This window comes from Charadrius vociferus, unplaced genomic scaffold (assembly GCF_000708025.1).
Source record: "Charadrius vociferus isolate BGI_N301 unplaced genomic scaffold, ASM70802v2 scaffold21, whole genome shotgun sequence".
Classification (NCBI taxonomy): domain Eukaryota; kingdom Metazoa; phylum Chordata; class Aves; order Charadriiformes; family Charadriidae; genus Charadrius; species Charadrius vociferus.
In genome coordinates this window covers 1,414,807-1,429,403 of record NW_009646850.1, presented here as the reverse complement: position 1 = coordinate 1,429,403, position 14,597 = coordinate 1,414,807, and the positions used below count along the sequence as shown (strand labels likewise).

Here is a 14,597-nt window from a genome sequence, read left to right as displayed (position 1 = left end):
TCCCCCGGCCGGGACTGCATCCCGGCGCGGGTGTCGGTGCTGCCTGCCGCCGGGCCGGAGCAGCGGGAGTACTTCCAGATGCTGGTGCGGATCCGTGAAGGGGCTGACAACACCCCACCCAAGCCCAGCTTCCTGGCGCTGCTTATGATGGAGGTGGACCAGTTTGCGCTCACTGCCCTCACCCTGGACATGCTGGCCGCCGAGGACCTGGAGACCCCCCCGGACCTCCTGATCTTCAATCTCACCTCCTCCTGGCCCAGTGACTCGCGGCAGCAAGGCTTCCTGCTCAGCACCGATGACCCCAGCCACCCCCTCGTTGCCTTCTCTCAGCAGGAGGTGAGGGAGCTGAAAATTGCCTACCAGCCCCCTACCCTGGACTCTGACCAGGAGCGGCTTTACCAGGTGGAAATGGAAGTGCTGGACCCTGACGGTGCCTCCTCAGAGCCTTTTGCCTTCGTGATCCTGGTAAAGCCCATGAACACATTGGCCCCTGTGGCCACTTTCAGTCATGTGGCTGGCCCACAGCTCATGCTCTTTGAGGGCCAGTCAAGGCCCCTGTCTGGCACCTTGGAGATCAGTGATGAGGACAATCTGAAAGAGGTGAAAGTCTGGGTCACACAGGGCCTGCGATATGGGAAACTCAACATACTGGGTGTGCCACCCAGCCGCAAGTATTTCACCGCTGCAGAGCTAGCAGCAGGGCAGGTGATTTACCAGCACGATGGCAATGAGCACAGCTACAGTGACAACATTGTTTTCCGTATGGCAGATGGGCAGCACCAGGTCGAATTTCTGTACCCCATCACCATTGCTCCTGACGATGATCAGCCACCGTTGCTGAATGCAAATACAGGGCTGGTGCTGAGTGAGCACCAGACTGTCCAAATCTCACCTTTTGTCCTTAGTGCCACAGACATTGACTCTGATGATGCCTCTATCCGATTTGTCCTGGTTGGGGACTCCACAATATCCCCACTACACTCCCACCGCTTTGGTGAGCTGCTGTTGCGTCAGGCAGAGCAACCGGCATCTTATGAGAGCAAAGAAAGTGCAGTAGGGTTGGAGAGTGACTCCTCTTCTTCCTCCTGGTACTTTGTGGAGGATGAACATGTCTATGAGAGGGTGGTGAACGAGTGGCTGCAGCAGGACATCCTCGATGGGAGGTTGTTCTTCAGGCACATGGGAGCTCACAGCGCCAGCCCAGTGACGGGCCACATTGTGTTCCAGCTGCAGGATGACAACGACCCCCCTAACCAGTCAGGGGAGCATGTGCTCACTGTCAAAGTCCAGCCAGTAGACAACCTGCCACCTGCACTGTACCCAGGTACTAGCCTGCAGATGACAGTGCAGGAATACCAGCTGACTGTCTTTAAGAAGCACTATTTACGGTACACTGATCTGGATACAGATGACAGAGAGCTGAAGTACACTTTACTGACACCCCCAACTGACACAGATGAGAACCACTCTGTGGTTACTGGAGAGATTGTGTTGGCTGACAGTCCTGAGACTTCCATTACACGTTTCACCCAAGCCCAAATCAACCACCACAAAGTGGCATATCGACCCCCGGATCAGGAGCTGGGGATCACACCACGGGTGGTTCAGTTCACATTCCTTGTGGAGGACTTGGCCCACAATTCCCTTCAAGGTACCTTTACTCTCTTCCTGCAGCCAGTGGACAACCAGCCACCTCAGATCACCAATACAGGCTTCACTGTGCTTGAGGGAAACAGCTTCCTTCTCACCAGCAATCAACTGGATGCCACAGATAAGGACACATCTGCAGACCAGATTGTCTTCACTGTAACTCAAGTTCCAGAGCATGGCCATCTACGTTATCTGGAGGAGGGGCTGATGGTGCAAGGAGAATCTTTCCTGCTAGATGATATTGCTGGTGGGCGCATCTCCTACAAGCACAGCGGGGATGAGTTTGCCAGTGATTCTTATCAGTTGGAAGTAAGTGATGGAGTACATCACGTGCCAATCACAGTCAAGATTGCTGTGCAGCCTGTGGATGATGAAAACCCAAGTATTGCTCTCCCTGGTAGTCACAAGCAGGTGGGAGCAGCCATTGATGTCCTGGAAAATGGTGCTACTGAAATTACTACATCGCTTATCCAGGGTACCAATGAGGATACAGATGACATGGTGCTGACCTTCATTGTGCAGGATCCACCCAAGCTGGGTGACATCCTTGTGGGTGGAGTGCGATTAGAAAAGTTTACCCAGCATGACCTCATCAGTGGAGCAGTAGCGTACGCTCACACCAGTGGAGAGATTGGCTTGAAAAAGAGGTATGATTCCTTCAATCTCACCATTTCTGACCTCGCTGGTGAATGGGTGATGGGAGGCAGCACAGTACAAAGGGTGCATGTGGCTGTAACTATATTACCTGTAGACAGTATTGCACCTGAAGTGATGGTTGCAGCAGAGCCTCTCAGTGTTCTTGAGGGAGGGAAGAGTACTCTAACTCTGGATCAGCTGGATGTGGAGGACGTAGATACTCCCAGAGATGACATCTTGTGCATTGTCACAGTTCAGTCCACTTCAGGATATTTGGAGAATGTTTCTCCAGCCCCAGGGTCTGAGAAGTCTAGAGCCGGTACTGCCATTAGTGCTTTTTCCATCAAAGATGTTCGTCTGGGCCATGTCAACTATGTGCAGAGCATTCACAAAGGGCTGGAGCCTGTGGAGGATAGATTCAATTTCCAGTGCTCTGATGGTGTTAACTTCTCACCTCACCAGTTTTTCTCCATTGTTATCATCCCCACCAATGATGAAAAGCCAGAGCTGTTTGTGGGTGAATTCATGGTGCTTGAGGGGATGAGCCTGGTGATTGACACCTCCATCCTCAACGGAGCCGATGCAGACATGCCTCCAGATGAACTGCGTTTTGTTATTGCTGTCCCTCCTAATCATGGACAGATTGTGCAGCAGCTGTCCACAGGTACTGTTCCTGTTCACAGCTTCACCATGGAGGAGATCCAGGAGGCTTCCAGCATTGTATATGAACATGATGACTCGGAAATGAAAGAAGATAGCTTCCAAATTCAGCTGACTGATGGACACCACACGGTGGAACAGAACGTGCCTATTATGGTGATCCTGGTAGATGATGAAACCCCCAGGATGGCAATAAACAATGGACTGGAAATAGAGATTGGCAAGTCAAAGGTCATCTCTAGCCGAGACCTTAAAGCCACAGACATCGATTCAGAGGACAAGAGCCTTGTTTATGTCATTCGTTTGGTACCTGTGCAGGGTTTCTTACAGCGTCTGAACAGGCAAGAGGAAGTGCTGTGCAACATTACGCAAGGCACAAACTTCACACAAGATGACATAGACCAGGGTTTTATCCGCTATGTTCATACTGGCCTACATGGAGTGCGGGATCTGATTAAATTTGATGTTACTGATGGTATTAATGCCTTAATAGACAGGTACTTCTATATTACTATTGGTAGCATTGATATGGTCTTCCCTGAGGTGATCAACAAGGGTGTAACTCTGAAAGAAGGTGGAAAGGTGACACTCACAACTGATCTGCTCAGCACAAGTGATGTTAACAGTCCTGATGAAAATTTGTGTTTCAGTGTTACCCGGTCCCCAACCCGGGGCCATCTAGAGAATTCAGACAGTCCTGGAGTACCTGTTGTTTCCTTTACTCAACTCCAACTTGCTGGCAACAAGATTTACTATATTCACACTGCAGAGGATGAGGTGAAGATGGACAGTTTTGAGTTTGAAGTGACAGATGGCCATAACCCAGTCTTCCGTACCTTCAGGGTCTCCATCACAGATGTGGACAATAAAAAGCCAATTCTAACTATTGGTGACCTGGTTGTTGAGGAAGGGGACACCAGGCTAATCACCCCTTTTGAGCTGACCGTGGAAGATGGGGATACACCTGACCATTTACTCCTATTCACGGTCACTCAGGTTCCAGTGCACGGACAGATTTTGTACAACAGCAGCTACCCAGTCACTAGCTTCACCAAACAAGACTTGAATGAAAATCTTATCAGCTACAGACATGATGGTACAGAAACCAGCCAGGATAGTTTCTCCTTCTCTGTGACTGATGGGACCCACACAAACTTTTATGTTTTCCCTGACACGAGCAAGGAGGTCCACCAACCCCAGACGATGAGGATTCAGATCAATTCACTGGACAACAGAGTGCCACAGTTAGTGGTGAACAAGGGTGCACCTACTCTGAGAAGACTTCCAGGGGGGCATCTCGGCTTCCTGATCACTAGTAAAGCACTAAAGGCAGAGGATCGAGATAGTCCACACCAGCTGTTGAAATACAAAATAACAGATGGGCCGGAGCATGGCTTCATCATTAATACTGGCCTTGGAAATGAGAGCGTTAGAACATTTATGCAAGGTTGGTGCTGATGGTTGTATTTGCTTATAAACATTGGGCTCAACGAACTGTTATTTTTTTTTGTTATCATTTTTGAATCTTTGTTTTGAGGGATTTAAAAAATAATGTATTTTAAACTACAAAGTATACGCAAATTATCAGAATGATAATACATGCATTTTAGAAACAAAGCTTTGTTTTACCCAGGAGGACACAATAGAAAAGTTCTGTGTTGTAGGTGCATGGATGAATGTGTTTTCTACTGCGTGTTGAGTGTACATCTTGCCGTGTACATAACACAATACTGCTCATAAGAAGATGGGATAAAATCTGAAGTGACAATTTGCAGATCCTGGACCGGTTTCTTTTTGAAGACTGAAGTATCTCTTTGCCTGCCTGAAAATTAAACTCAGGCTCAAAAATCACTATTATTTTCAGTGAAAATTGTTTGGAAAGGTGCTTAACATTTCTACATATCACTGGTTCTGGTATTAAAAAAAAAAAACAAAACAGCATAACGCCAACCAAAAATGGGCAGGTGACACCCAGTATAGCCTCAGTAGTTTGGGTGACATTTTGTGTTATTCTGTTCCACAGAGAAAGCTCAGTAGGTAGGGAGGTCTCCTTTAGGTCTGCTCCATCAAATCTGTGCAGAGAGAAGAGCTTCAGAGAATGGTGGGGTGCAGTTACAGCAGCCAGACTCTCTATAATTGTCCCTATGCTCCAGTCGATCTTACGGAGTTTGCTGGGTTTAGGACTCTCATTCATCTCTCCAGGATAGAATAGTATGAAGATTTCTCTGAAGCCTTCATATTGATGAAATGTGGCACAGGATATTACACCTGCAACTTTAGGGTAATAGAAATATCCTGATGGTATTCCCCTATTCTCTGGGAATATCAAATCAAAATTTTACTGACTTTCAGACCTATTTGTGATTTGTTTAATGTATTCTCATATTCACTCCCAATCTACCTGCAAGTTTTGTGTATCACAGAAGAGCTTAAACTGATTAAAGTTAAATTTATCTTTAAAAACTGGGCAGATATTTACTCCCAATAGATTCAAGTTAGTTATAGCAAAGTAAATCTTCCTAACGTGCTGAAACAAGGACGTGACTTTAGTATTTAACAACAAATATTTGTAAAACTATATCTCATTGTCTTTTTGCCATTGTTCTTTGAGCTTATAACTAAATTTATGTTGTGTTGCTGACTATAGACCAGTATAAGAAACCATGCCACATTATACAAATTTAGTTGCTGAAGTGTTTTATCCACAGATTAGCCAACTTATTAGTAAGTAATCAAATAGTAAAGGTAGAATGAACTATGTCCTATATTCTGTAGTAAAATTCTATGATGATTCATTTAGCATATTCTTTTCTTAGCTGATATTGATGAAATGAAGATCAGCTACATCCTGAAGGAAGGTGATAACGCTACCAGTGACATCTTCTATTTCTCCATTGAAGACAATGGTAAGATTAAGGTGCTTAATTATATATATCTTAGAATTGCACCATCTCGGCAATTGTTCACATTAAATAAACAAGTCATCTATTATTTCTTTATAAGTAATACTTAAAAGTGCTACGAATGCATAGGAACAGAAATCAGGATATTTTATTCATTTTAATGTATAATGTCACAGTTACTGCAAACTGCTATGGCAAGCTATGAATTCTTAATGGGATATACTGTTGTCACAATGCTCTTTGTTCAGTGGCCTTTACAGAGGACTGTGCAAGGTGGAGCATTGATGGTTTTGGAATTATGGCCAGCTACTGAATCAAAAGAGAAAATTAATGCTAACCTTTGTTAAACAAGGAGAGTTCAGTTGATCTAGATTGTGGCTGGGATCCTGATGAAATGGTAAGATATGCTGGTTAAGTCTATTTTGCTCTTATTTACACAGAAGCATATCCTTGTTTTGCATAGATTGTTATTGTTTCAAAGGCTTCAGGAGGAACGTGAGCACCTTGGGTATCACTTCCAGTGTTTTCCTTATCCCATCTGTAGGGCAACACTTACTGTTTTCGGGCAGAGCACTGAAGGTATCACTTACAAAACAATGAAATGTGACTTGCGTATTTTCGGTTGTCCAAGCAGTAGTTGAACATTTGGGACAAGTCATTTGGTGTTGTCACTTTGTTCATATGTGACAGATTATGTAGCTTAAGGGACATTAAAAACATTTTCAATACTAGATCGACCACACCTCTGGTTCATTGTGGTCCTGTCAGGGAGGAGTTTCTCATGTTTACAAATGACGATGGAATAGTAGGCAGCTGGGAATGTGCACAGTATTCATCGCTTGAAAGAAAGTACTTCCTTTCTAGTTAAGGTTTGGATAAGCAAATAATTTCATTCAGCTGTCATTACAGCAGGCTTCAGGAAACAAGGAAACCTGTTTCATAAGCAAAGAATGCGCCAACCCATTCCCCATGGCTGGCATTTTGTATCCTTGGCAACTTTACAGCTGGAAAGATCTTCTCTTTTAGGAGCCAGTAGAGTAATTGGGAGACAAAGCTATGACAGGCTGAAAATGGCTTTTGGTTTGTGCTTCTTCTGATTGTGCTGAAAGAAAAAGGTTGAACATTGGCCAGCTGAGGAGGATGGAAAAAACAAGCTAGATTTCACAAGCCAATTATTTTCTAGCTCTTTTTGAAGTAGTGTGCAACCAATGCAATTAAAATCAAATGGGGCTATTAATTTAAGAAAGATTGGAGATGCATTCTTTGTCTATTTTTGCTTACATTTCGCTTGCACGCAGGAGAAGGTGTTGTGAACTGCTACCTGTGTTTCTTACAGACATCTTATTTTGCTGTCACTTGGTCAATATACAAGTCTTTCACTAACTGTGGCATGACTAAGTGGGGTATTATAATAATGATGAGAAACAATGGGGAAAAAGGAATGACATGACTGAACAGATGGTAATTCTTATTCCTTATACACCCAGGGACACAAAGGGAGTCAGTTACTAGATGTTTTCATTAACAGCACTTGCAGTCTCTGCTAAATGGAGTGATTCTTTCAGCTACATTACCTCATCATCTGTCTGTTCCAGATATCAACAAACAGAGTAAGAAAAGCTGTGGTAATAAATGTGCACGGCTATGCCAATAAAGCAAGTATGTACTGACGGAAGGGTTGTATACTGATGTGACTGGCACGACTACAGGAAGAGTACATGGCTACAGGAAGGTGTGCTGAGCAAGTAACATCTGGAAGTTCACTTAAAACTTGTTTGGTGTGGGAAAGAAGGTTGAAAAGTCAATGCTGTCATTACTACTATAGCACAAGGAAATGCTTTTAAAAGCAGTTCTATCTAGGTTTGTCTTTTGATGGCTTTGGTGCTTAGAAATACATTAAACATTCCTTCAGGGGCAGTTAACTCCCAAGGGAGGGCCTGAAAGAAGGCACAACTGTAATAGCTGTTGTACAACTCAGGAAAAAATACCGAAAGGCCCATCAGGAAGAGAGACTGCTTTAGTACAGTTTGCAACTGCTTCAGCAACACTCAAGAAAGAGCCTGCTATTTTCTATGTTTTCATGTTCTAGCTTCAAAAATCCTCTTAAAAGCATTTGATTTTGCACCAGTGCAAAGGAAACTGAGCAATGAAGTGTGCATGTGTATATGTACCAAATGGGAGGAGAAAATGCATGTACTTTTCTCTGTCTTGTCACTTCCCTTGCACAAACACAATCAGGTTCTTCTGGACAGAAGTTTCACCCTTTAACGGGAAAGTATACCTTTTGAATAATAGCATTTTGTCTAATCTGAGGGTAGGAAAGATTCCCTTAGGTTCTTTATCTGAATAACTACTTGTTCTGCTATTTAAGAGAGCTGCTGGGAAACCTTTATCAGTGATATGTGTGAGAAAGAATGGCTGGCAGCTTTCAGATAAGTCGATCCCTCTAACTTGAGGAAACTGTTCCCATTCCTGCCATTAAACTGAAGATTTGGGCAAAAGTACTGGAATTTTCACCTACTAATTATTGGTGCACGCTGGCAGCTCTGAACTGTGAGTGTTCAGTGTTAATGCAGTTCATTTCACAGGCCAAGTGTTGGTACAGATTGAATACAAAGTAGATAAGGTTCAGCTGGTTTTCATGATTTATGCCTGGGATAAGTATACAGTAGCATAATATTACGTTTGTTCAAAGATTTAAAATGGAGCAATGACATGCAGTAAACCTAGGGGGGTGTATCTTTGACTTTGCCATAGCTGATGTCAGAAGTATTTGTTATTTTTCCTTGGTGATTTTCATGCAAAGATTAGCTTAGTTAGACTTGGTTAGTCCAATGCATCTCCACCTGGTTTATGTTCAGTGATATTTTGTATGAGTAACTCCTTTGTTTACCTGTAGAGTTCACCTTTTTTATTTTGTAGTTTTTTAGTACACTTAACCTCTTGACATTCCTGTCATTGCTGCCCTCTAGACCTTGTTTTCAATTACTGTTGCCAAAAGAGTAATGAGCGCTTGGTGATACTGAAAGCTACAACGTTTTGCTGATGTGAACTTTGTGGGACTGGTACAGGCTTCTTTCAAACCTTGTGTGGAATGCGATTTTAAAACTTAGAATTCCCTTTGGATAAAGGAATCCTACTGAAATGTACTAAAGAGTATTTGAAATCCATAAAAACTTAACTATAACCTTGTATTATATACTTCTAGCTAATAAAAAATGGCTCTGTAGAAAGAAAAATTTAAAAGATGATCTAAAGCGTGAATTTGCTTTGTGCTTTTTGCTCAATGTGGTCCCAGGTCTGCGGGATGAAAATCTGACCCTGCTAAAGTTAGCAGGTGCTTTGCTATGGATTCTACTTTTTAATTTCACTCAGGCCTTCTCCCCTGTATTTCATTGGTGCTACTGCAAATAAATTGCATGGAGGCGGTGTGGTTGGGTGAAAACCTAGCAGTTCTCTGATAATATGTGGGTTTTCCACCTTTTTTCTTAGCTTTTGTTTTCCAAAGACTTAGGCTGTTCCACTAGGGAGTTGCTCCAGGGACTGATCCAGGCATCCCTGAGGTTTATATAAGGAGCCTCAGCCTTTTATCTTTAAGCTTGTTAATGTTTTTCTAGGCAAGGAGTATGGCTCCCTAATTCCTGATAACCTTTCAGGGTTTTGATTGAAGGTGGTACCTAAGAAGGTAGATGGATACAGGTTTTTGTAATTCTGTGAGCTACACGGTTCTTGCAGATTCTAATACAACATTATAGTAAGTCACATGCTTGCTTATAAAATCTGGAAAAGTTACGATATCTGCTCACTTAAGAATAGGTATTCTTGTTAATGCATAATGTGCAAGTGAAAAATTAATCTTTCAGCAGAATTAAATGGTGGTTTTGTGGCACAAACTGAATGAAATATGGCAATTCTTGAAGCTTGTTAACAATCCTTGGTTTCAATTTGATCACCTAAACTGGCAGAATGTAGTTACTGGTCGAAGTTAATATCTGGTGAGGTTTGTGTGTGTTAATGACTGTATTTATCTAACATAACTGTCTGCTCTTACATGTAGGTAAGATTTCCTCTAATTTAACTAATGATTTTACAAATCGAATATGTGTTACCATATGCAAGTCAGTGTACCATCCTATTGCTGAAAATTGCTCGTTTTTAGTAGGCAGGTTTTGTGCATCTTTCTCCTCACGTCCACAAATCTGAAAATAGTTTGCAGACCTTGCAAAAGATGTTGCAGTGGTGTAATTTCACTACTTTCAGACACAGGTGCATCATTTAAGAGGCAAAGGATTTCTAACTGATGAGCCATCTCCAAGCAGCCTTAAAAAAAACACCAAAGCTACACTTCCCCCAAGTTAGATAGAATTTTTAAGGGGTTTACAAAAACTTTTGATTTTTAATAAAGTTTGAGAACATTAGTCAGCAAAGATCTATGTATTCGTACGCAACAAAGCTTGTCAAATAACTTGCACTGCAGGAGTCTTTTGCATTCAGTGGGAAAATGCCTTCACTTTTAATGTGGTTTTGGTGTGCTCTAATTTGCTGTCATGCTTGACAGCACTGAATGATGCATTTTACCTGTGTTGACCTCAAGAATGAAAAGGTGGGGAGGCTTTATTTTGATACGGTTGTTTGCAAAGGCATTATGTTTCTGTTGAAAGGAGAGAACCTGAGTAATTGTGGAATGAAAACATTGAAGTGTTTCTGTCATGGCTTTGATTCATCCCTTCATCTATTGCTGTTTCAAGTTATGCACTTTACAGTGTTTTCAGTTCTAAAGCCAGGTTTTCCAAATGAATAATGTTACACACCTGAAGACAAGGCTTTATCTATTTATTTTTTATTTTCTTTTAATCCTCCTCTCTGAGGTATTGGGTACCATTTCTGCTAATGCAAGAATTAAGTTTTTATTACTGTGTAATAGAGAACAATCGTACTAGAATAGAGGAACTGGATGACAGTAGTGTCTTTAAGATGCAATAAATGATTGTTCCACTTGGTGCTAATAAGTCACCTACTAGACTTCTTGTACAAATTTTGTCTGAATTTGTGAAGATGTAGAAAAAATGGAGAAACTGTCTTGGGGGAAGAAATGAGAATCACCAGAGACCTAGAAAACTTGACCAGTAAGAAACGATTACAGAATTTGGTACTGTTTACCCTGGAGTAAAGGACACAGAGAAAGTATATGTCATTTGTTAACACAGATAAGAGGAAGAGAATGAAGTATTTTTCTCTACCACTGTGGTTAGCAAAGTTTACTTTTAACACCCTGTGTAATGTGAGATGCCTGGAAGAGAATAGTTAAATTGCAGGGCACAAGAAAATCTTAATTCATAAGTTTGTCTATTTTGCCTCCCCACGAGGTATATGAACATGATTGACAGCTTGAGGTGCTTGATGGGCCTGATTGAGAGTCAAAAGGATGCAGAGGCTAATGGTCCTCCCTATTTGAACATTTTCAGTTCCATTTTCCTCCCTGTGCCCTGACGCTACTAGGTTCTATCATTAATCCTTACCATTTTGAACTACCACTGCAATCAAGGTTTTATGTCCCCTCTTTCCCAAATCATGTTTCTTTCAGTCTCCTTTCCTAAAGCTGCTTGACTGCTCTCTTCTTCCCTCACCAATCCAACTTTGCAGCCTTCAGTTAGTTCCCTGATGTGTTGTCTTCTGTAGTGTTTTGCTTTTTTTTTTTTAAAAAAAAAAAAGAGGAACTTGAAACCAGACATTTCTGCTGTAAATTCTTCAATCCAGGTGTTTTCAGCTGAAGGGGACCACTAGATCGTTTGCTCTCTTCTGCTGTGTATCCCAGGTAATTTCACTCAGTTATTTTACGGAGTCAAGAAGCCTCTTTTTTGAACTAAGACATTTCATAGAATATCTAGGCTTGCTTTTTAGATAATAAAGCATAAATAACTAAAAGGAAAAGCCATAACTTTCCATGCTAATAAGTTCTAGTAATTAATCATCCTCGCTGAGGAAAATGCATGTGTTTACAAAAGCTTGAGTAGTCTAGCTTCACCTTTGGGCTACAAATTCTTCTCATGACAGTGCTAGATTGAAGAATTGTTTGTCACTTTTGGTTTTCTCCTAGAAAGAATATTTCTACTCTGGAGTCAAAGTACCTTTTGGTTTTCTTTTGACTGAGCTTTTGAAGTCCAGTCAGAGTCCAAACCTGTATCTCTGCACGTGGTGCTGCTTTGTTACCTAAATCTGTTTGCCAGTTGGAGCTGTCAGGTTTCTTACCACAGCGTTACTTTACACAATGTAGACAACTATGTATACTTCATTCCTAATACGAAATACTTTTTCAATGAGGCAGTAATTATTTTTTTTTCCTTTTGCTGTGTCTACCCTGTTTCGTCAAAGGCCATTTTTAACTGTAGAAAGCAGAACTGCATGCTGAATTCTGATTCTCAGTAATGTGGAGAAGTAAAATAACCTTGAAACTCCTAATTGCTGTTCTCCCCTTTGTAAAACAAAGGATTCTCTAGCTCTAGTATTGCAGTGGAAAATCATTTATTATTGATATTTTTTTCCTGATTTGCACAATAGATCCTTTTCAGAAATGCAGCTTTCTAGGACAAGGTGACTCATTCCATACTTACTATCTACTTTATATGTTGATAACATCTACAGAGATATCTGTAGAACTTTGCAGTTGGAGGTATTGAAATGTGGGATTTGTTTTAATAGACACTGCCTACTGAGAAGCTCAGTTCAGTAAATTTTTCCCTGTTCTTTCCTCTCTTTTTTAAGCTTTTTTAACAACCTGTTATCATCAAGTATTACCACAAAAGATGTGTTCCTAGATCCCAAAAGGAACAGATTAGCATCCCACTGAGTACTAACGTTTGTTAATCCCATTTAGAAATAACGCTTTCTGAAAAAGATGTGTTTGAAGAGTACATGGGATTAAAAAAAAAAACCCAAAACAAACAAACCAGTATTCAATCCTTTCTAGTGGCAGTTTAGGAATTGGCTTGTGCTGCTTTAAAAAGTAGTTCCTTCTCATATAGTCCAAGGCTATCAGTCTGTTTCTATTGATAAAAAAGAAGTTTCTGCTGAACATTTCTGTGCTTCCTGCATCATTAGTAATCTGAGCATCTCTTTGTAAAAAATGATGTTGTTATTTAGGTTTTGAATCTTTGGGGATGGAAAGAATGGTTCTTTGATTTCAAGTGTTAACTTTTTCCTCATATTGTTGTCACTTATCAATACCCAGTGTCAGGGCAGGCCCAAAACAAGAGACAAGAAAACGATGTGAAGGCTCTAACAGGCAGTAGATCAAAGAGGCTGATCTCTACCTTAAGGAGGATTATTTTCCAGAACAGGACATACTTAATTAAAGGATGTAATTTTCTAGCGCTGCTGAAATTGATGACTTGATGGTCCATGATGTTCTTCCTGAAGATCTGACGTGCCTTGGGCAGTCTACTGTCCTTCTCTGGTGCTTTCAGTCTCAGATTTTTTTTTCTTCTACATGTCTTTTAGCAATTCCTCTTTACCTCATTCCTTTTTTTCCTATGTTATGTATCAATGAGCTCTGCAAAAATAAATTCAGCTACTGTCTTTGTGTGCGTGGTTCACGTGGGCGTGTGATTTGTCTTTCTGATGTCTTTGACAGCATCAGTAGGTAATTTTCTTTAAGGTATTATTAAAAGGAAAATATTTCTGTTCCATAAGTTTTGTCAGTGATGGGAATTATAACCATGAGGCTCCTAGTTGAAACTCTTGTAATTAGCGAGGCAGAGATTCCCCTGTAATTCCCTTAACATCTGGTGCATCATCTGAATATGTAGATGGGCAATTAGGAATTGAAATATAGTTTCAAAGTGCAAAATCTGCATCCAGAAGGTATTTATAAATAACATACAGCCAATTAACATAAAAATTTGTTTTTATGTGCTTTTTCTATTAGGCATTGATCCTGCCATTTACATGTGTGATACATTCAGGAAAGTGTGGTTATTCCTTTTTCTGTCACTACCGGGAAGTTAGGACATATAAACCTGTTCCATATAATATGCCTGCCTCAAACAGAAAACAAATTGACTTGTTCTGTTCAACATGCATCTCCTATAGTACTCAAAATGTTTTTAGAATACTATGGGATTCAGTTTCAGATGTTTGGAACTCAAGCTGAATTACACAAAATGGAAATTGAAATAGTGACAAGTTGCAAACTTGTTATTTGCTTTCACCTAAATTTCCCTGAAGTTCATTGTCAGTATTAGGACAGAGCTTCTCAGCATTAACCTCTTTGAGATGAGTCTAATATTTTCCATTTGTTTCAGCCTGTTATCTGTTCTTTGCAGTCAGCTATTCTGAAAAACTAGAAAATGCATTTCAGTATTGGTATTCATCTGTAAAAAATTAAGTGAAGGTACTTTAATGGACAGAATATGCAGACCAGACGTTACAAACCAAAGCAGTATTTTCCAAAGGAGGTTATAAGGGGGTTCTGTCCCAAGAGGTAAGTCTCTGAGTCTCCAGAATGCAGGGGTACAGTCACTGCATTGATAGCACTTGTCTTGATGAAGGTGGTCCCAGATTCTCCCTTGTTAGCTTCATCCTCCAGGTAGACAAAGGAAAGAGCCATTGTGCGCTTCCTAAGGCTGCACTTACACTGCCTTATCCCAGCTGGCTGATCACTGCTGGGATGGAGAGGAAGAGTACAGGGTTTTCTACTTACAGTGCTGTGACCAGGAAAATACTTCTTAAGGCGTTTGACTGTCTCACATG

General features: G+C 41.2%; 1 protein-coding gene across 1 annotated transcript in view; it reads left to right on the top strand.

Annotated features, from left to right (window-relative positions):
* Positions 1-3: 3 nt before the first annotated feature.
* Positions 4-14,597, top strand: part of LOC104294564 (FRAS1-related extracellular matrix protein 2-like) — a gene marked incomplete at its 5' end in the record, with an annotated part of 63,811 nt that continues 49,217 nt past the window's right edge. The window contains 2 exon segments of the mRNA XM_009894178.1: positions 4-4,393; positions 5,763-5,852. Of these exon segments, the coding sequence (XP_009892480.1) occupies positions 4-4,393; positions 5,763-5,852 (4,480 nt within the window).